Genomic DNA, 21,142 nt, shown 5'->3' with positions numbered 1-21,142 from the left:
GGAAACCCAAGGAGGGGTTGCTATGAGTCGGGTCCGACTCGACGGCACAGAACAACAATAACATGCAAATACTCTGCCAAGTTCACTCTCTTGCTGGATCCTGGATCTGGTTCATCATCATCTGACCCCTGGTTCATTGGACTTGACCCAGCTGCCTATTGTCTGATCTCATCCACCAGCGTCTACAGCTTTCTGAGCCAGCAGCCTGTCATCTGACCTGCTGGTGGGTTCATCACCCCCTGCAACCGCATGAGTGACCCACAGACTTGAGACTTCCCGGCCTCCTAGCCTCCCCCACCACGTCAGCTGTTTCCTTGTCAGCGTATGAGTTCTGTGAGACGTTACAGTGAAATATGGAACCCTCCTAAGATGGGAGGGAGATCACTGAGGGGAGCAGGGGGAGTGGAAGTTAGAGATGATGGAATGGTACAGCAGTTTGGAAAAGTTGGGCATTTGGTACATCTTTAACCTTCACCTCATAGGGACCAGCCTTGTGCTGATCTTTCTCAAAGAAATTATTTGAGGGGTTAATTGTTAAATGGGATCCTAATTTGCAGTGTAAACTTTCACTGAAAACACACTAAAATATCATTTAGGGGGAAAAAAAAAGAAGATACAGTATTCAGTTCTGGAGTTGGTTCTAGGCACTGGGGAAACAGTAGTGAATGAAACAGACAAGCCTGTGGTCTGGTGGGGCTCACAGTCTAGTGGGGGCAACAGAAACACAGAAGAATACTTAGCAGTGTATCAAGCAGTGTCATGTGACACAGCATTTGGAGAAAAACAAAGCAGAAAACAGATGCTATTTAAGTAACATGATCAGACAAAACATCTCAGATCAGTGGTGTCACTAGGGTTGCTATCACCCAGGGTTGTAACTTATGGGGTCACCTCCCTTCCATGAACTCCCTCACCAGACCTTACAGAAGGCTTAGTATGTTTATTATCAATTTAAATCATAGAATACTATATGATATAGTCATAAATTGATTAAACGTAATATTTCTTAGATATCGAGTCGATTCTGACTCATAGTCACCCCCTTTGGGTTTCTGAGGCAGTAAATCTTTACGGAAGCAGATTGCCCAGTCTTCCTTCTGTGGAGTTTCTGGTGGGTTTGAACTGCCAGCCTTCTGGTTAGCAGTCAAATGCCTTAGCCACTGTGGTACCAGAGCTCCCATCTACACTAAATTACATTATTCGTTACATTATTCGTAACTGAGCAGAAGCCTTTTTAAATTTTTCTCCATCTTTTCCCTTAATTACTACGTCATTCTTAAAAAAGTTATTGATATAGACTCACAAATACTACTTACTACAATATTGTAGCTAAAATACCAAAAAGTTGACCAAATCAGTAGCCATAAAAATACTAGTGGCGTTAGATGGATAGAGATTAAGTATTGATTTGGGTGAAGAGAAGGGCAATGTACCAAATGTGAGTGACCAATATGGCAGCATTGAGGATGAGAAAGACATAGAAAGGTACATGGGAGGTACAGACAACAAATACGAACCCTTTTGCACATACAGTACTGCGTTGTCAGTGAAGGCAAACATGGGTATATGGGTGGATAGATGGATGGACAAGCTGAACTATTAGGTATGTCTATGAAATGGGGAGTGTATCCAAGAACATATATAGGGTTGGCAGACAATGGTCCTATAAGTTTATGTGAATGATCAGAATTCCCAGGTGTATAGTAGAGCTGACAAGGGGCAAGATTGTGGTCATTGTTTGGTCATAGCCAGCTACCCGGGTGACCGAGTAGTTGAACCTGCGGGCTTGGGACCATAGTTGCAGGGGACATCAAGCTCAATTGGCATAACATACTATACAAAACATTGTTCCACCTCCTACTTTGGCAAGTAGTGACTGGGATCTTAAAAGCTAGCAAGCTGCCATCTAGATGCAACAATGGGTCTCTCCTCGTCCAGAGCAAAGAAGAATGAAGAAAACCAAAATTCATGGAAACAATTAGGCCTAGCGACTGGTACACCATCCGATCTGCAGCCTATACAACTATGAGACCAGAAGAACTAGATGGTGCCTGGCTACCACTGTCATCCACTTGGAAGGGGATCTATGTAGGAGATCCTTGATAGAGAGGGAGAACAATGTGGAACAAAACTCAAAATCATTTGGAGAAAAAAAAAAAAAGAGGTGGGGACCAGGTTTGCTGGTCCGATAAGAGCCTGGTGGAACCACTGAGACTATGGCCCCTAGCTGCCCTTCAGGTCTGGAATTGAACCCACACCTGTGGTTTCCAGCCAAACAAAATACAGGCATATGAGTTAAACATTTACCTCAAGTACATACACTCCTTGGAGAGAACAATCATGGGAGAAAGAAGGGCTGCTTATGCACAGGGAGACAGCTCAGGGGGCAGGAGGATGGACACAGGGAAGAGGTAACTATGGGGAGGAAGTGGGAGGGGAGCTGTTGCATTGGGGTAAACTGTGGTCTATGACATGAGACAAAGTATATGTGAACTGCTGTATGGAAAGTGAATTTGCTCTGTAAATCTTCACCCAAATCACAATTAAAAAAAAAAAAGTTCCAGCTATATAGTTAAAAAAAAAAAAAAAAACCTAGGGGCAATGAAAACAAGGGTGTGTTCTTGTTGTGTGTGCAGACAAACTGGGATTCGATTGTCATTGTAATTGGGTGATAATGACAGTTCTGACCAGAGCACATTAGAAGGTTCAAAGAGTAAATTAGCATGAGAGTTTTAGCCTTGTGGGTATATTGATCCATTTAATTTGGGCTTAGGAAAAATATTTTTGTTGTTATAACTATTATTTTTATTTCAAACAATAAATTTCTTCTGAAAAACTGCATACAAATTTTATAAACATTCATCTTGGCGTCACCCTCTCTAACGATGCCACCCAGTGCAGTCTGCACCCTCTGTGCACCCTCATGACACCACTTGGTGATCTGCTTCTGAAAACTTGGAAAGTCTATGGGGTGGTTCTACTCTGTGACACATGGGGCGGCCATGTCTTAGGTCTCTAGTACTGCTGTCACAGAAATACCACAATGGCTGGCTCGAAGAAGCAGGAATTGATTTTCTCACAGTTTAGGAGACCAGAAGTCTGAGTTCAGAGTGGAAAGGCTTCCTCTCTCTGGGTTCTGGAGGAAGGTAAGGAAGGTTCTTATCTCTTTTGAGCTTCTGTTCCTGAGCAATGTTCATGTGGCGTGCCAGCTCTCTGCCCCCATCTCTCCTTGGTTTCTTCCTTAACTGGCTCTTTTCATGTCTGGAAAGAGATTAACTTACAACACACCCTGCCCTCAGACTGCTTCATGGACATAACAAAGAACACCCATTTCCAAATGGTATGATAACCACTCAAACCAAACCCACCTCCTTCAGCTCCTTCCAACTCACAGCACCTCTAGAGGACAGAGTAGAACTACCCCATAAAGTTTCCAAGACTGTAAATCTCTACGGAAGCTGACTGCTACATCTTTCTCCTCCAGAGCCGCTGGTGGGTTCTTACTGCCAACCCTTTGGTTAGCAATTGAATGCTTTTAACCACAGGCCTAGAGATTAGGAATCACAACACCTATTTTTTTTGGGGGGGGGCACAATTCAATCCAGAACACCCCGAGTTTAAATCAACTTGACAACAAGAATATATGTAGAGAAGTGAACACAACAAAATCTGTGTGTTTCATGCACACTATTTCATTTATTCTTCCCAACAATCACGAAGGGTAAGTATTATCCTTATGTTATAAATGAAGACCACCACCTGACTGTGGTACTGTAGTGGCTTGTGTGCCCTATGACGCTGGAAGATATGCCACCGCATTTCAAATACCAGCAAAATCACCATGGCGGCTAGGTTGCCGTGGAGCCTCCGGACTAAGACTAGGAAGAAAGACCTGGAAATCCACTTCTGAAAATTAGCCAATGAAAACCCCACGGACCAAAGGAGAACACTGTCTGATGTCGTGTTGGAGATGAGCCCCCTGGCTTGGAAGGCACTGCAAATACACAGCAATGCAACAATGGACTCCAGCATTCCAACGATGTGAAAACTGCACAGGCCCAGGCAATGTTTCACTCTATCTACACTGGTTGCCATGACCTTGAGCCAACTGTTATAAGACTGTAACAATAACAAATGAGGAAACTGAAGCTCGAGACTGCAATAACTGGCGCGTCTAGGATTTCAGGAGACCCATTTTTTCTCATTCAAGTTACCATTCAACGGTATTGATCACCTACTTCACGGTAGGCACTGTGGTGCGCTCTGGGGAAGACAAGATGACCAATTCAGAAAAGGATCCTGTTTCAATAGTCATTAGCTCCCTTCTCGAGTTAAAATCAGAGCGCAGTGAAGATCGCGGGCTCCAGGTGGCTATGCTGGGAGAGACCGGAGAGAGGCCTGGGAAGAGAGTGTAGGCATGGCCAAGCCGCAACGCCTCTGGAAGTCGCTAGAGGGCGCAGTGTCCTCCGAGGCTTCCCCAGAAACGAGGAGTGGGCGGAGCGCTCTGGGCGCACGCGCAGTCTTTCGCTGTTGTTGTTATGTGCTGTCTACTCGGACCGACTCATAGTGACCCCTCTTTGGGTTTCCGAGGCAGTATTACTACGGAAGTAGATTGCCCAACCGTCTTTCCGAGGAGTGGCTGGTGGGTTTGAACCGCCAGCCTCCTGGTTAGTGGACACCCTCAATTCCCCAACACGGTTCACCTTCTATGAGGCGGGCGGGGCGGAGTCTAGTCAGGGTGTGAGGATAGCTTGCGCAGACGCAGTCATGGCTTTGGGTTTGCGCAGGCGCAGAACTGGCTTTGGGACTTCGTAGGACCGGAAGTTGAGGAGTTCGCTGCGGCTGGTGAGGTGAGGGGGGCGGGGGCGGCGGTGGTTCGAGTCGGACCGGCTCTGGGCTTGTCTTCTGCCGAATGGAGGGGTGGAGGGATATCTGGGGATGAGATATGTGGGAGGAGGCCGAGGGTCCAAGAGAGGCGAGCCTGAGCATCCCTGGCTGAGCCTGAGACAGCTCCGACACTGAGAGAAACGGAGGCCCGGAAAGAAGCGTCGAGAAACGGCGGGAGGTTGAGAGAGTTAGAAAGATGAAAACGAAACAGACCGAGAGCAACAGGCTGCGCGGTTACGCGGAGAGAGAGGTTGACAGAGATGACGCGGCGGAGAGCAATGTCGCACCGTGAATTTGGGAGATGGCGGGAAGCTAGGGAACGGAAAGACTGGAGGGGCACTTACTATGCCGAGCATTTTAATGAAAACATCTGCACAGTTCAACAAGAAGGAGAGTGTAAAGCCTAATTGGAAAGAAATTTTCCAAGGTTATCTGTTTTCTAAGAAGCCCTGGTGGTGCAGTGGTTAAACGCTGGCTACTAACTTAGCGCCTGGAACCCACCCAGCGGCTCCGCGAGAGAAAGACCTGGCCACCTGCTTCCTTACGATTGTTGTTGTTAGGTGCCTTCGATACAGTTCTGACTCATAGTGACCCTGTGTACAGCAGAACCTGGTCCTGCACCATCCTCACAATTGTTGCTGTATTTGAGCCCCTCGTTGCATCCACTGAGTCAATCCATGTAGTTGAGGGTCTTCCTCTTTTATTTATTTATTTTTTTGCTGACCCTCCACCAAGCCTGATGTCCTTCCCCAGGGACTAGTCCCTCCTGACAACATGTCAAAGTATGTGAGACACAGTTTCACCATCCTCACTAAGGAGCATTCTGGCTGTACTTCCAAGACAGAAGTGTTTGTTTTCTGGCGGTCCATGGTATTTTCAGTATTCTTTGCCAGCACTATAATTCAATGAATTTTTCAGTTTTCTTTATTCATTGTCCGTTTTTCGTATGCCAGGGAGATGGTTGAAAATACCTCCGCTTGGGTCAGATTCACTTTAGTCTTCAAGGTGATGTCTTTGCTTTTTACACTTGTGAGAGGTGTTCAATGTAGTAGGTCATCTGATTTCTTGACTGCTGCTACCAGGGGCAGCAGTGCATCCTTAAGATTACAGCCAAGGAAATTTTATAGGATAGTTTTGCTGTCACATGGGCTTGCTCTGAGTTGGAGATTGACTCCACAGCACCTGATAACGTGTGTTGTCTCGGAGTTGTTCCTTCATCCAAACTTTTGATTTAAATGCTGGAAGTTTGGTGTTTTTTTTTGGTATCATACCCAAAGTAGCCCAGCTAGCTTCTGAACATTACTATTACCTTCTGGAATATATAACCATAGCTGGTTTTTTGTGTGTTTTTCAGTAAAGGAGTCTATAAGAGAAATTATAGAGACAGTATCATGAGGGGAAAATGATGTGGAAAGATAAAGACAGTGAAATAATGGAGAACCTGAGAAAAACTGCCCTGAGGGATTGAGAGGAAAGAAGAAATACCTGAGGGAAAGAGAATTGAAGAGAAAGCATGGGATAAGAGGCTGGAGTGAGATGGAAGGAAAATGGGAGATAAAATCAGAATTGAGAGCCCTCTTGAGTGTAGAGAAATAAAGAGATAAGAAGACATGGTGAAGTTGGAGAAATGGAAGAAAGCAAACCATATACCCAAAACCCATGGCCATTTAGTTGATTCCAACTCAGCAGCCCTATAGGACAGGGTAGAATTGTCCCATAGGGTTTCCAAGGTTATAAATCTTTATGGAAACAGACCACCTCATCTTACTCCCTATAGAATGCCTGGTGGGTTAGAACCTTCAACCTTTTGATTAGCAGCTGAATGATTTAACCACTGAGCCACCAGAGTTCTTAGAAGTGAATAACCAAAAAACACTGCCATCAAGTTGGTTCTGACTCATAGCAACCCCTGTCGGGTTTCCAAGGCTATACATCTTTATGGGAATAGATTGCCTCATCTTCTTGCAGAGCAGCTGGTGGATTTGAACTGCTGACCTCGTTAGCAGCCAATGCCTTACCCACCGTGCCACCAGAGCTCCTCTGAGAGCTGAATGGGCAGTGTCAAATTTTAAAATGCAGTGATAATGACAGACAGTGGAGATAATGCAGACAAACAGCTAAAGGGCGGTAAATTGAGTCTGAATCCCTAGATTTGAATTCTGCTACTTAAGGAGCCCTGGTGACGCAGTGGTGGAAGGACTCGCCTGCTAACCAACTGGTCAACAGTGGAAGTCCGCCAGCTGCTCCGTGGGAGAAGGATGTGGCAATTTGCTCCAGCAAAGTTTGCAGCCTTAGAAACCTGACAGGGCAGTCCTCCTCTGTCCTGCAGTGTTGCTATGAGTCAGAATTGCCCGGGCGGCAATAGGTTTTGGTTCTTGTTCTGGCACTTGCTACTTGTTCAACCTCTCTGTGGCTCAGTTTCCTCATCTGTAAAGTGAGTTGCTGTGGGGAGGGTGTACGCACATGTGTGTGTATGGTTTAGAATGTTGTTGTTGTTGTTATGTGCTGTCAAGTTGGACCCGACTCTTAGTGACCCCTCCTGGGGTTTCCGAGGCAGTATCACTATGGAAGTAGATTGCCCCATCTTCCTTCCGAGGAGTGGCTGGTGGATTTGAACCGCCAGCCTTCTGGTGAGCAGTCAAGTGCCTTAGCCACTACGCTACCAGAGCTCCCATGGTTTAGAATAGTGCCTGATATTTGAATAAGCAGTAAGTAAACATTAGCTATTATTAAACCCTCAGACAATTGGGGTACATTATTCGATATAGAAATGGAGGGAGATGAAGAGAGAATCACAAGGGGGAGAGAGAATGCCATGGAGAGTTAGAAGTGAAGTACTAATTTCAGACAAACTGATAGACTCAACATCCAAAAGGTAGTCCAGGACTCCTTAAGAGTCAGGGGGATGCTGTCAGTTGGGTCTACCATGAGTAGTCAGCTTGCAGAACTCCTTTTCGTTGGCCCTGTCTTTCTTTTCCTGAGGATCATCAGTAGCCCTTCAAGGCCTTCTCGTCTTCCCTCCTGGAACAGGAATCCCTCCTGAAGCAGCTCTGGCGTCACCCAGCCCAGCTGTGTCCCAGGCAGTAGTGCACAAACCTGACGGGCTGCCTGTGGGAAACAGCTCAGTGTTTCAGATGGCTGTTGTCCCCATTTTATAAGTGAAAAAATGACCTCAGAGCGGTTGATGGTCACACATCAGTAAATGATGAAGCTGAGATTCAAACAGATCGTACTAAGGAAGACTGAACGCTTTAAGGTCTCACCCCTTTAAGAATCTGACTGATGGACTTTCAGAAAATTGCACATATAAGGGGTGTGCTCCTCGTCAGTTTGGACTTTTCTCACTTGGGTCAGAAACCCAACTTTAAGTCAAAGACGTTTTTCTGAGCAGTGGAGGGTTGGAGGCAACCAAGCCTTAAGCACGCGGTGATAATGCTTTCCTCCCCACCGCCTCCGCTTCTCTCCTTCTCTCCCTTCAGTTGCGCAGGGACCGTCCTTGAACGCACCTCATCGTAACCATGTGAAGGTATTTCTCTAGGGTGGATCCCTCAATGAAGCTGTCGTGTTCAAGAGCCACTGCAAACCGCTCCCAGGTTGATCTCATCCTTGCCCAGCCACGAGCTGAACGTAGAGCTTTTCTCTCAGTATCCAAGTGTAAATCCCAGAGAGGGGCCCTGATTGGCCCTGCTCGGGTTGTATGTCTCCTCCTCAGACCAATCACTGGTTAAAAGGAGGAGAAGGGGCAGTGGTGGTTCAGGGGTAAAATTCTCGCCTTCCATGTAGACTTCCAGCCTAAGACAAACTAGGAAGAGAGGCCTGACATTCCTCTGAAAGTCGCCAGTGCAAACCCTGTGGAGCACAGTGGTCCCAGCCAGTCAGTGTGTAGTTCTGTTGTGATTGCCACAAGCTGGGGGGCAACTTGATAGCAGCTGACAACATGGGTACCGTGATGGAGTCTGTCAGTTGACTCACCAGTCGAGCTGCTCTGACGTCCGGGCCATCAGAACCATGTGGAATAGTGGAAGGGCTGTTTGCAAGAAAGTGAGTACTGTTACCAGAAGAAGGGAGGAGGGGTGTGCCAGGCTGGCAAAGCCGACAGAGGAATAACAGCACTTGCCAAATTTTGCATCTCACGTCAAAGTCCCTAAGTGTCCTGAAGGTCAGTGTGCAGCCTTGGGATCCTTGCCTTGCTCTTTTTTCCCAAACTTTTTATTGTGATTTGGGTGGATGTTTACAGAGAAAATTGGTTTTCCCTTCAACGATTTATACCCATGTTGACTGTAACATAGCACCTGTTTTCCCACTTCCTCCCTCAAGTTACTTAACATTTCCCTTCATCATGCTGCCCTTTGATCTCATACTCTTCCTCCCTGGTGGGACTGTTCACCTTACAGGCCTACCTATTGTCTGGCAGAAAGTTGAGCCACGGGAGTGGCTTAAAGGGTTAAAGGATGTCCAAGCACCAGAGTCTCTCGAGTTCCACCAGTCTCTTCCCAGGAAGCCTGGTTGTTATTTTATTTTATGATTTTGAGTTTTGTTCCACATTTTTCTCCCACTCTGTCCAGGACCTCCTCTTGTGGTCCCTTTTGAGCAGTTGGCAGTGGTAGCTGGGCACCATCTAGTTATGGTCTCAGGGTCAGTGGAGGATGGAGTGTGTGTGGTCCATCGTCTTTTGGACTAGTTTCCACGCACCTTTGATTTTCTTCTTGTTTTTTCTGAACAGGGAGAGACCAATAGTAGTATCTCAGTCCCCGTCTCTTAATTATGCCACATCCCCATTATGTTGTTGGAACAGCGTTGTGTTGGTTGACCACATGGTGGCCTCTGTTCTTTTAGGACATAGATGCACCCTTGCTCTGGGGCTCCTTGCCTGACTCCTGAACACGGTCAGGTCAGGTTTTCCTTTGGGCTCCCACGGCTTCCCAGGCTTCCTTCTCAGCCTAGTCAGTCTGATTGTCACAGTCTGATGACGTTGTCCGCCCCCTCTCATTTGACCGTGAGCTCTGAGAGAGTCCAGGCTGGTCTGGCTGATTCACTGCCATACCCCCTTCTCCAGCCCAGTGCTTGAGAGTAGTAGGCCTTGAGTAAACACTGAAAAATGAGTGGATTCATGAACATCTTCTGTCCCCCTCCCCAGGCATCCGGGGAGCTTGTGCCCACCCCTGGGATCACTCCAGAAGCCCTGAGGTACCCTGTGTGCTGCTAGCTTGACCCGGGCTCCTGGCCACTTTGTCACCTGAGGCGATCCTGTTCCATCAATGAGGAGGAGAATCCGTTCTTTGAAGAGAGAAGTGATTCCACGTTTGCTGACACTGGCTTCTCACTGCTGGTGGAGAACGGATGAGAACCTTGGGCCTGATGATCAGAACTGAGGTCAGATTAGTGGCCACGTTGTGTTAGCAAGATGCCTCCTCCCAGAACCAGGGAGGGCAGGGGTCACCGAGAGCACCCCCGGGCCCCCTGTGAGGAGGCCCCAGAGAGATGGGACTGGAATCACCCGGACACACGTCGCCTCATGGAGGATGCCTTCTTCCGTGATGAGGATTATATTCGCCAGGGGTCCGAGGAGTGCCAGAAATTCTGGGCCTTCTTTGAGCGCTTGCAGAGATTCCAGAGTCTCAAGACAGCCCGGAAGGAGGAGGAGAAAGACCCTGAGCCTTGCAAGCATAGCATCCCAGCCCTGGCTGACCTGCCGCGCACTTACGACCCACGTTACCGCATCAACCTCTCCATCCTTGGCCCTGACCCTTGGGGCTCTCGGGAGCTGGGCAGACGCCTACCCCCAGAGAGAGTGTCCGAGTTCCGTAGAGCCCTGTTGCACTACCTGGACTTTGGCCAGAAGCAGGCCTTCGGGCGCCTGGCCAAGCTGCAGCGGGAGCGGGTGGCGCTGCCCATCGCACAGTACAGGAAGCGCATCCTGCGGACGCTGAGGGAGCACCAGGTGGTGGTGGTGGCGGGTGACACGGGCTGCGGCAAGTCCACTCAGGTGCCCCAGTACGTGCTGGCTGCCGGCTTCAGTCACGTGGCGTGCACCCAGCCCCGGCGAATCGCCTGCATCTCCTTGGCCAAGCGTGTCGGCTTTGAGAGCCTCAGTCAGTACGGCTCACAGGTGAGTGGGCTGTGCAGGGCTCCTTTCCCAGTTACTGTTTGGGATGGAATTGACCCCCTCCCTTAATATGTGTTGCGAATCCTAACTGCAAATCAACCCCATTTGGGCATCGGGAGTACAGGGTGTGTTGAAGCCAATCTCTTCGGAGACGTGAAAAGAACAGATCGAGCAAGCAACCAAAGAGAGAGGAACAGCACTCAGGAACAGAAACTCAGGAGAGACAAGGACCTTCCTCCAGAGCCCACACAGAGAGAAAGCCTGTGCCCAGAGCCAGCGCCCTGAACTCGGTCTTCCAGCCTCCAATAAATGTCTGTCTGTTGAAGCCACCCCCATGTGGTATCGCTGTTATAATGGCACCAGAGAACTGAGACCGTTAACAAGCGCACCATAACAAAAATAGCACACGGGGGTGCCTTTAACGAACAGAAATTTACTCTCTCACAGTTCTGGAGGCTGAAAGGCCAAGGCTAAAAGTCTTGGCCGTGTCAACTCCTCCTGTCTCCTGGTTTCTGGTATTTGCCAGCGATCCTGCGCATTCTTTTGCTTGTAGATGGTCCTCACGTGTTTCCTGACTGCCCCTCGTGTGTCTGTGGGTCTGTTCTGGTCTTTATGTAACTCAGAGGTGATCAGTTTTAGGACCCTCAAACCTTCCTCTGGTGTGATCTCAGTTATCAGATACTGCGATAGAAATACCACAAGGGGGTGGCTTTAACAGACACATCTATTCTCGCAGAGTTTACCAAAAAGCAAACCAAACTCACTGCCATAGAATCAATTCCAACTCATAGTGACCCCATTTGGGTTTCCGAGGCAGTAAATCTTTATGGAAGTGGATTGCCCCATCTTCCTTCCAAGAAGCAACTGGTGGGTTTGAACCACCAACCTTCTGGGTAGCAGTCAGTCAAATGCCTTAGGCACCATGCTACCAGAGCTCCTTCTCTCACAGTTTGGGAGACTAGGAGTCTGAATTCAGGGTGCATCCCTGGGGAGAGCTTGCTCTCTCTGTGTCTCCTGGTCCTAGGAAGATCCCAGCACAGGGTCCCCAGGTCCATAGGACACACTCTGCTCCCCACTATTCTTTCTTGGTGCAAGTAGGTCCCCTTCTCTCTGCTCACTTCTCTCTCCTTTTATCTCTTGTAAGATCAAAGATGTTGTAGGCCACCTGTCTCCTGCAGAGCCACTGGTGGGTTTGAACTTACAACCTCTGGGTTGGCAGCTGAGCACTTAGCCACTGTGCAACCAGAGCTCCTTATTTACAGGTACAGGGTCAGGATTTCAGCACGTATTTTTGGGAGACAGTCTGTGACAGCTGGGGAGTAAGTTGCTCGCCCACACGGCATTGTCAGTAAAAGTGACAAAAGCACTTACCCGTTAACTCGGCACAGATTCTTCTAGAACTGTATATACTGGTTGGCTCGTATATGATCTGGATGACAAAGGTGCTATGTCACCCGGCATTGGCACTTTCATGCCAAAAAATTAGAAGTGTCATAAACGGTGTTTAGTCTCTTTCAAGCAACCACAAGAAAAGAATGAGGACACTTCCTGAGAAATTATTTCTGGAGTTGTAATCCTGGCACAGTGGTTAAAGTGTTTGGCTGCTAACCAGGAGGTCAGTGGTTCAAATCCACTAGCAGCTCCACGGGAGAAAGATACAGCAGTCTGCTTCTATCATCGGGGCGCTGTGAGTCAGAACAACTGGACATCAGTGGGTTTGGTTTGGGCCTTGCATCCATAAAGATTACAACCTCGGGAGTCCCATGGGGCAGTTCCAGTCTCCTGCAGGAGCACCGTGAGTCAGAATTGACTCGACAGCAGCAGGGAGATGACTAAGGCGCCCGCCTTGCTTTCGCCGCAGGTTGGCTACCAGATCCGCTTTGAGAGCACGCGTTCGGCGGCCACCAAGATCGTGTTCCTGACAGTGGGGCTGCTCCTGAGGCAGATCCAGCGGGAGCCCAGCCTGCCCCAGTACCAGGTCCTGATCGTGGACGAGGTCCACGAACGGCATCTGCACAATGACTTCCTCCTGGGCGTGCTCCAGCGTCTGCTGCCCCGGCGGCCAGACCTCAAGGTCATCCTCATGTCGGCCACCATCAACATCACACTCTTCTCCAGCTACTTCGGTGGCGCCCCTGTGGTACAGGTGCCCGGGAGACTCTTCCCCATCACGGTCAGTGCTTCTCTCTTTTTTTTTCAATAGTATTTTATTTTTGGTGAAAGTTCCAACAGCAGTTTAGGTTCCCATTCAACAATTTCTACCCAAGTTGTTCATTGACACTGTTTACATTCTTCACAATGAGTGAGTGTGCTCACGGTTTCCATTCTGGTAGTTCTGTTTCCGTTCATCTAGTCTCCCTCCTCCCTTACGTTCTCATCTTTGTTTCAAAGTAAACCTGAACTGTTTTGTCTTACATAGGTGATTTTTTTTTTTTCAATATTTTTCCTATATTCTTATTGTGGTTTGGGTGAAAGTTTACAGTTTACAGAGCAAATTCACTTTTCATATAGCAGTTCATACACATTTTGTCTCATGATGTTAATTGCAATTTCCCACATTGTAACAGCTCCCATCCTACTTCCCCCACATAGCTACCTCTTCCCTATGTCCTTCCCTTCCATGCACTCCTGCCCCCCCACCCGAGCTGTCTCCCTTTGCTTACACAGCCCTTCTATTCTCCCATGGTTCCACCAGGCTCTATTAGACCAGCAAACCTCGTCCCTTTATATTTTTTTAAAATGATTGTGAGTTTTTTCCACATTGTTCTCCCTCTCTATCCAGGATCTCCTACATAGATACCCCTTTGAGTGGTTGACAGTGGTAGCCAGGCACCATCTAGTTCTTCTGGTCTCATAGTCATATAGGCTGAGGACTGAATGGTGTACCAGTCACTTGGACTCATTGTTTCAATGCATCTTTGGTTTTTTTCATTCTTCTTTGCTCTGGACGAGGAGAGACCCATGATTGTATCTAGATGGCTGCTTGCAAGCTTCAAAAAAATATTTTATTGTGTCTTAGGTGAAAGTTTACACAGCAAATTAAGTTCCCGTTTAACAATTTTTGTGCCACTTGTTCCGTGCCATGGGTTACGGCTTTGACAGTGTGTCTGCATTCTCATTGTTTCCATTCTGCTTGTTCTGTGTCCATTGATCTAGCTTCCCTGCCCCTCTGCCTTCTCGTCTGTGCCCTTGGGTAAATGCTGACCATTTGATCTCACGTAGGTGCTGTTTTAAAGGAGCACAGTGCTGACGGGTGATGTGCGTTATTCTGTGAGCCAGTTAGTTAGCTAGAAGGTGACCTCAGGGCTTAGTTTTGGTTCAAGGTTTGAGGAGTCTCTCAGGGTAATAGTCTCAGGGACCCTCTGTTTCAACCAGCCCAGCAGGTCAGTTTTTTTCCCATCTTTTTTTAAAAAAGCTTTCATTTTCTGAGCATTTACAACGTGTGAGGTAGAACGTTAAGTGCTTGCTAGAGTACAAACTAAGCTGCTGTAACAAAACCAAAAAATACCCAAACCCGTGACTGTTGAGTCAGTTCCAGCTCACAGTGACCCCTTCCGTGTCTGTCAGGATAAAACTGTTCACTGGGTTTGCAGTACAGTGACTTTTCAGAGCAGATTGCCAGGCCTTTCTTCCAGGGCACCTCTGAGTGGACTGGAGCCTCCAGTCTCCTGGTCAGCAGCCGAACGCGTCACGCATTTGCACCACCCAGGTGCCATCCCAAAGAGACCCTAAATGTAAAGGTTCAAACAAGACAAAAGTTTATTTCTCCTTTGTGACAGTCTGGCTGGTCTGGGCTGGTGGACAGCTCTGCTCCACGTGGCCATTCAGGGACCCAGGAGCCGCCTCGCTCATTGTTCTGCTCTCTCATTGGGCAGACCTTCTCAAGCTCAGCACGACTGCCACTTGGGGCCAGATCGTTCTTAGTGTGTGTATGGGGGGCTGTCCTGTGCACTGTAGGCTATTTACCAGCGCCCCTGATCTCTGCCCAGTAGGTACTAGTAGCACCCTCTTCTGCCCGATTCTGATAGCTGAAAACACCTCCAGAGGTTGGCACATGTACTCTGGGTTCCAAAACCGCCCCTTATTGGGAACCACGAGGGGGCCGAGATGGCACTCTCCACGCGGCTCTGTCTGGCATGGGTTTTTTGTTAACTACTTCCTCCTCCTGGGCCTCTGAGCCCAGAAGTGGTGACAGCTCTGGCGTTTGAGCACCAGAGAACCACTCCATCCCTTGTGGTTTCTTATCTGAAATGCCCAGCAGTTGTTCTAAGCAGCCAGGCCTGCGCAGGTAAACCCCACATGCAGTTCTCTGAAACACACAATGTCGCCACGAGTCCTAGTCCACTCAATGGCAGTGGATTTGGTGCTTTTTTTGAGTCCTGACTTCACCACTTAAAAATGTGTTGGTTTTGAAGTGTTCATATTCTAAACATAGTTGTCAGTTGTTGGGTGCTATTGACTTGGTTCTGAGTCATAGGGACCCAGCGTACAGCAGAATGAACCACTGCCCGGCCCGGCACCACCCTCACAGTCCTTGCTGTTCTTGAGCCCGTTGTTGTAGCCACTGTGTCTGTCCGTCTCATCAGGGGTCTTCCTCTTTCTCACTGACCCTCTTCCAAACATGATCTCCTTCTCCAGGGACTAGTCCTTCCTGATTTTTTGGGGACATGCTTCTCGTACTTTGGGGACCAAAGTATGAGAGATGAGGTCTTGCCATCCTCGCTTCTAAGGAGCATTCTGCCTGTACTTCTCCCAGGAAGATCTGTCCATTCCCCTGGCAGTCTGTGGTATGTTCAGTATTCTTCGCCAGCACCATACTTCAAAGGCATTAATTCTTCAGTCTTCCTTATTCATTGTCCAGCTTTTGCATGCTTATGAGGCGATTGACTATACCATGGGATGGTCAGGCATACCTTAGTCCTCAAGGTGACATCTTTGCTTTTTGACACTTTCAAACACTGATTAGCTGATAGACTTGGCTTTGAGTCCATCACCATCAGTTCTTGGCAGTTCCAAACACAGGGAGGCACACGTACCATAAATGTAGAGCTCAGTGACTTTTCACAAATTAAATACACGTAGCCAGCACCTTGACAGTGTTTCATTCCTAACAACAGCCCCCAGCCCCCAAGGAGCCCTGGTGGCACAACAGCTAAGTGCTCAGCTGCTAACCAAAAAGTTGATGACTTCAGCCCCCCCGGGGGCTCTGTGGGAGAAAGACCTGGCAACCTGCACCCATAGGGACTGCAGCCTAGGAAACCCAGGGAGGCCACCCCATGAGTTCAGATTGACCTGATGGCATCTGACAATAACAGCCAACAGCCGGATGGAAAAAAAAATCGCACATCACCAGACAGGCAACACTTACTTTAAAACAAAGATGAGAATGTCGGGGAGGGAGACTAGATGAATGGAAATGGAACAACCAAAACAGAAATCATGCCAAGGATGGAAGCAATGTCACTGAACAATCTGTGTAGAAATTGTTGAGTGGGAACCTAGACTTATGTAAACCTTCACCAGAAACACAATAAAATATTATTTAAAAAAATCAAACGTTACCAGCACCCCAGAAGCCCCCTTGTGCCCCCACGCAGTTACTTTTATACACTTAGTTCTGTGGTGCTGCTATAAAAGATACACCACAAGGGAGTGGCTTTAACAAACAGAAATTTATTTTCTCACAGTTTAGGAGGCTGGAAGTCTGAGTTCAGGATGCTGGCTCTAGGCGAAGGCTTTATCTCTCTGTTGCCTCTGGGGAAAGGTCATTGTTTCTTTATCTTCTGTTTCCTGGTTCTTTGGAGAGGTCCTTGTGGCTTGGCATCTCTCTTCCCCCATCTTTGCTTGCTTCATCTCCTTTTATATCTTGTAAGAGATTGACTTAAGGCACACCCCACACAGTCCTGCCCCATTCACATAACAGGACAACGCATTCCCAGATGGGATTGTCACCACAGGTTAGGATTTACAGCATGTATTTTTTGGGGACATGCTTCAATCAGTCACACTGTCCTCTGGTCCTTCCTGCTCTAAGGAGCTAATTTGAATGTTCCATGCATTTCCTGAAAGATCTGTGTCTTCCCTTTCAGCCTGCCATCTTCCCCTATAGGACCTTTAACTCTGAGCACCCCAGTGCACTGAGCCAGAGGTGACGGGGTGTGCCCCCGCTGGTGGTGGGGGGCTGTCTCATCACAGGTTGTGTACCAGCCGCTGGAGGCGGAGCCAACCACAGCCAGGCCAGAGAAGCTGGACCCGCAGCCGTTCCTGAGGGTGCTGGAGGCCATTGACAAGAAGTACCCACCCGAGGAGCGGGGCGACCTCCTCGTCTTCCTCAGTGGTGTGGCAGAGATCAGCGCTGTGCTGGAGGCCGCCCAGACCTACGCCAGCCACACGCAGCGCTGGGTGGTCCTGCCACTGCACAGCACCCTCGCTGTGGCTGACCAGGACAAGGTACCCCATGAGGCCACGCAGAGCGTGGCAGGCAGGTGTCTCACTGTGTAGGCCAGAGAAGGGGAAGGGGGCAGGGTGTCTACGTGCAGGACTGACACGACTTCACAAGGTAGGACAGTGGGCCTGCAGAGATGGGTCCTCTCACCTCGTTGGGGTGGGAGCCTGTACAGGGAGAACCTCCTGGTGAGCTAGAAGCACTGGAGCTGGGCTGTAAGGGCAAAGAGCATTTAGATGAGGGGATGAGGGAGGAAGGCATTCCAGGTGAGTGTGTCAGGGGTGGGCATCCTGAGCATAACCATTGTTGTTGGGTGCTTTTAAATAGATTCCGACTCATGACAACCCCATGTGACAGGGAAGAACTGCTCCATAGGGTTTTCTGGGCAGGAGCTCTGGTGGTGCAGTGCCTAAGGCACTTGACTGCTAACCAGAAGGCTGGCGGTTCAAACCCACCAGCCACTCCTCGGAAGGAAGGTTGGGCAATGTACTTCCAAAGTGATATGGCCTCAGAAACCCAAGGAGGGGTCGCTATGAGTAGGGTCCCACTCGACAGCACATGACAACAATAACAATCTTCGTGGGAGATCACCGGGTCTTTCTCCTTTGGAGCTCCCGGGTGGATTTGAATCACCAACCTTTCAGTTAGCACCCGAGGGCCTCCTGAGTGAGGGTGTGGGTCCAGGAGTATGTGCGTTGAGTGTGGGGGCTATTGAAAGACCTCCCTGGCTGGAACTGAAGGCTGGGAAAGATATAAGGAGAAAGGCCTTTGAGCCACTGTATTAGTTATTTATTGCTGTGTGACAAGTTACCCCAAGACTTTGCAGCTTGGAACAACAGTAAACTTTTATTCTCTTACATAGTTACTGTGGATTGGGGATCTGGGAACAGCTTAGCTGTGTGGTTCTGGCTCAGAGTCTCTCGTGGGGTTGCAGTCAGATGTCAGCTGGGGCTGTGCTTGTCTGAAGGCTGGACTGGGGCTGGAGGGTCCTCTTCTGCGATGGCTGGTGGACGACGCTGGCTGTTGGCTGAGGCCTCAGTGAGTCTCTTTGGGCTGCTTGAGTGTCCTCATAACATGGTGGCTGGTTCTCCCCAAGAGACCGGGAGATCTTCATGATCTGGCCTTTATGATCCAGTCCTCCTCTCATTTTTGCAGTCTCTCACTAGTCATCAGTCTGCCTGGATGTCAATTCCAGGAGGCAGGAATCACTGGGGAGCACTTGGAGGCTGACTCCCATCGTCACCTTGGGTAGAATCCCTTCAGGTCCCACCCACTGGTTTACTGATGGAAGAAACACCTCTGAGCGCCTCTTTACTACCTCCCCTGGAGCCGGGGGCACTGGGACTCAGTGGGGGCAAGACACAGTCTCTGCTTTCCATTGCTGCTGGCCTGTTGGTGTAGACGAACAAGAATAAACAGTTTTACAAACTGTTGGGGAAGGCACCCAGAGTCTTGGTGGATTCAGGGAAGGCTTCCTGGAGGAGGAGATTTTCAGAGCTGAGATCTGCGAAAGCCAGAGCCTACGAAGGAGGCAAGAGAAGAGTGTTCCAGAGTACATGTACCGAGCACGTCCAGTGTGCTGGCCAGGGCTCTGCCCTGTGCATACGTCTCGGTTTAATCCTCACACGTTCCTTGTCTGGGAGGGCTTGCTGTTATCCCATTTGGCAGGTGGGGAAATGAGGCTTAGGCTAATACTGGCACTTGTGCGAACTCACCCAGCTACGTAGTGGCAGAGCTGGGCTTTGAACCTGCTCTCTGAGTTCAGGTAGTTTGGCACCAGAGCCCATGCTCTGAGCCAGAGATGGGCAGACTTTTTATAAAGGGCCAGGGTGAATATTTTCGACCTTGCAGACCACAGGGCCTCTCTGTTAAGGAGCCCTAGTTACACAGTGGTTAAGCACTTGGCTGCTAGTTGGAAGGTTGGTGGTTTGAACCTGCCAGCTGCTTCATAGGGGAAAGATGAGGCAGTCTGCTTCCATAAAGATTACAGACTTGGAAACCCTGTGGGGTAGTCCTACTCTCACATGGGATTACTGTGGGTTGGGATGGACTCAGTGGCACACAACAGTAACAGCATCTCAGTTGTAACTGTTCAGTTCTGCTCTTACAGCACAGGAGCAGGCATTGGCTGCAGATGAGCATGACTGTGTTCTAATAAAACTTTATTTACAAACAGCAGGATTGGCCCCCAGAGGCCTTAGTTTGCCAACATGTGCTCTTAACCACCATGCTTGAGTATCTTTAGGGCTCAGGGAGGGATTTGTGCAAAGGGCCTGGGGTGAGAAGATGATGGGTAACTGGGAAACTACAGGCAGTGTGGCTGGGTTCAGATTTTCCCAGAAGGGGTTGCCTGGAGAGAAGGACTGGGAGGTGGGCTGGGCTGGACCACAGAGGGCCTAGAGGACCAGTGAAGATCAGGGCTTTGTCCCCATGGGCACTGGGGGGCCACGGGAGGGGTGTTGAGCAGTGGAGGGGCAGTGTCAGGTTTGTGCTGAAGGGTGGAGGGGTGAGACTGGAGACCAGAGACCTGGGAGGAGGCTGGGGCAGGACCCTCCAAGGCAGCGGCCCGGACCAGGGTGGGGCCGTGGGAACAGGGAGGAGGGGACGAGTTCATGAGATGGCCACGATGTTCCAGTGTGGCTGTGGGGTGAGTGGAGGGAGGGCCCAGGACAGCCCAGGTCGCTGGCCCAGGTGGTGGTGGGTGGGTGGTGGCCACCCCTGAGATGGGGAGGAATGGGTTCAGGGGACAAAAACGAGGCTGTTGTACACACATGGATGTGAGGTGCCCAAGCGACATCTAGGACGCCACCAGGAGGCCCACACACACAGATCAGTGAAGTCTCTGATGCCACCCCTCACTGTCCTGCAGGTATTTGACGTGGCGCCCCCTGGAGTCCGAAAGTGCATCCTCTCCACCAACATTGCAGAGACCTCAGTCACCATCGATGGCATCCGCTTTGTAGTGGATTCTGGTAAGGGCTCCCCTGGCTCCCAGCCCATGGGCCAGAAAGGAGTGCAGGGGCTGAAAATGTTCCAGACCGAAGCAGGAAGTAGGTGGCTCTGGGGCTGTGGACCAGTGGTGCCGTTTCATCTTTCTCAAACATTCCAAGCTCACACCTGCCCTAGGGCCTCGGTCCTTACCTGTCTTTCTGCCGAGCAGGAGCTGTCTCTCTGTGGACACCCCCAAGCTTGCACCATCCCCTTTGGGCACCTGCTTCAGGGTCTCCCTGCCGAGGTGCCCCCCTCTCTGCTCTCGGTGTCGGTCCCCCTTCTCCGGCCACTCTCCTCCCCGGGATGCTTTCTGTCTCCCCGACCAGAATGCAAGTCTGCGTGGCATCCTGGTTGGGAGACTCTGGTACCAGCCTGGCTGGGTGCATTGCTAGGTGTAGACGGGGTCATGGTGCTGACACTCTCTGTGCCTCGGTTTGCTCATCTGCGAAGCGGGGATGACAGCAGTGCTGCCCTGGGGCTGTAAGGGCTACATGGAGAGCACACTGGGGTGCAGAGCCAGCACTCAGTAAATGTGAAAACCAGCTGCCATCGCATCTCTGACTCCTGGTGGCCCTGTGGGTGTCAGGGTAGAACTGTGTTCTGGGGTCTTCAGGGGCTGAGTTTTGGGACGTAGATGGCCAGGCCTTTCTCCCATGACTGCTCTGGGTGCACTGAACCAGCAGACATGGGTTAGCACCAAGCGCATTAACTGT

The 21,142-nt window shown here is 49.6% G+C and overlaps 1 protein-coding gene across 1 annotated transcript in view; it reads left to right on the top strand.

Annotated features, from left to right (window-relative positions):
• The first annotated feature begins 10,291 nt into the window (after nucleotides 1-10,291).
• Nucleotides 10,292-21,142, top strand: part of DHX34 (DExH-box helicase 34) — a 33,396-nt gene continuing 22,545 nt past the window's right edge. The window contains exons 1-4 of the mRNA XM_007943039.1: nucleotides 10,292-10,996; nucleotides 12,855-13,166; nucleotides 17,189-17,443; nucleotides 20,308-20,410. Coding sequence (XP_007941230.1) covers nucleotides 10,292-10,996; nucleotides 12,855-13,166; nucleotides 17,189-17,443; nucleotides 20,308-20,410 — 1,375 coding nt within the window. The remainder of the gene's footprint in view (nucleotides 10,997-12,854; nucleotides 13,167-17,188; nucleotides 17,444-20,307; nucleotides 20,411-21,142) is intronic.

Source organism: Orycteropus afer, unplaced genomic scaffold (assembly GCF_000298275.1).
Source record: "Orycteropus afer afer isolate SDZICR_OR568_19922 unplaced genomic scaffold, OryAfe1.0 scaffold00099, whole genome shotgun sequence".
NCBI lineage: Eukaryota > Metazoa > Chordata > Mammalia > Tubulidentata > Orycteropodidae > Orycteropus > Orycteropus afer.
This window is presented reverse-complemented; position numbering and strand designations above follow the sequence as displayed.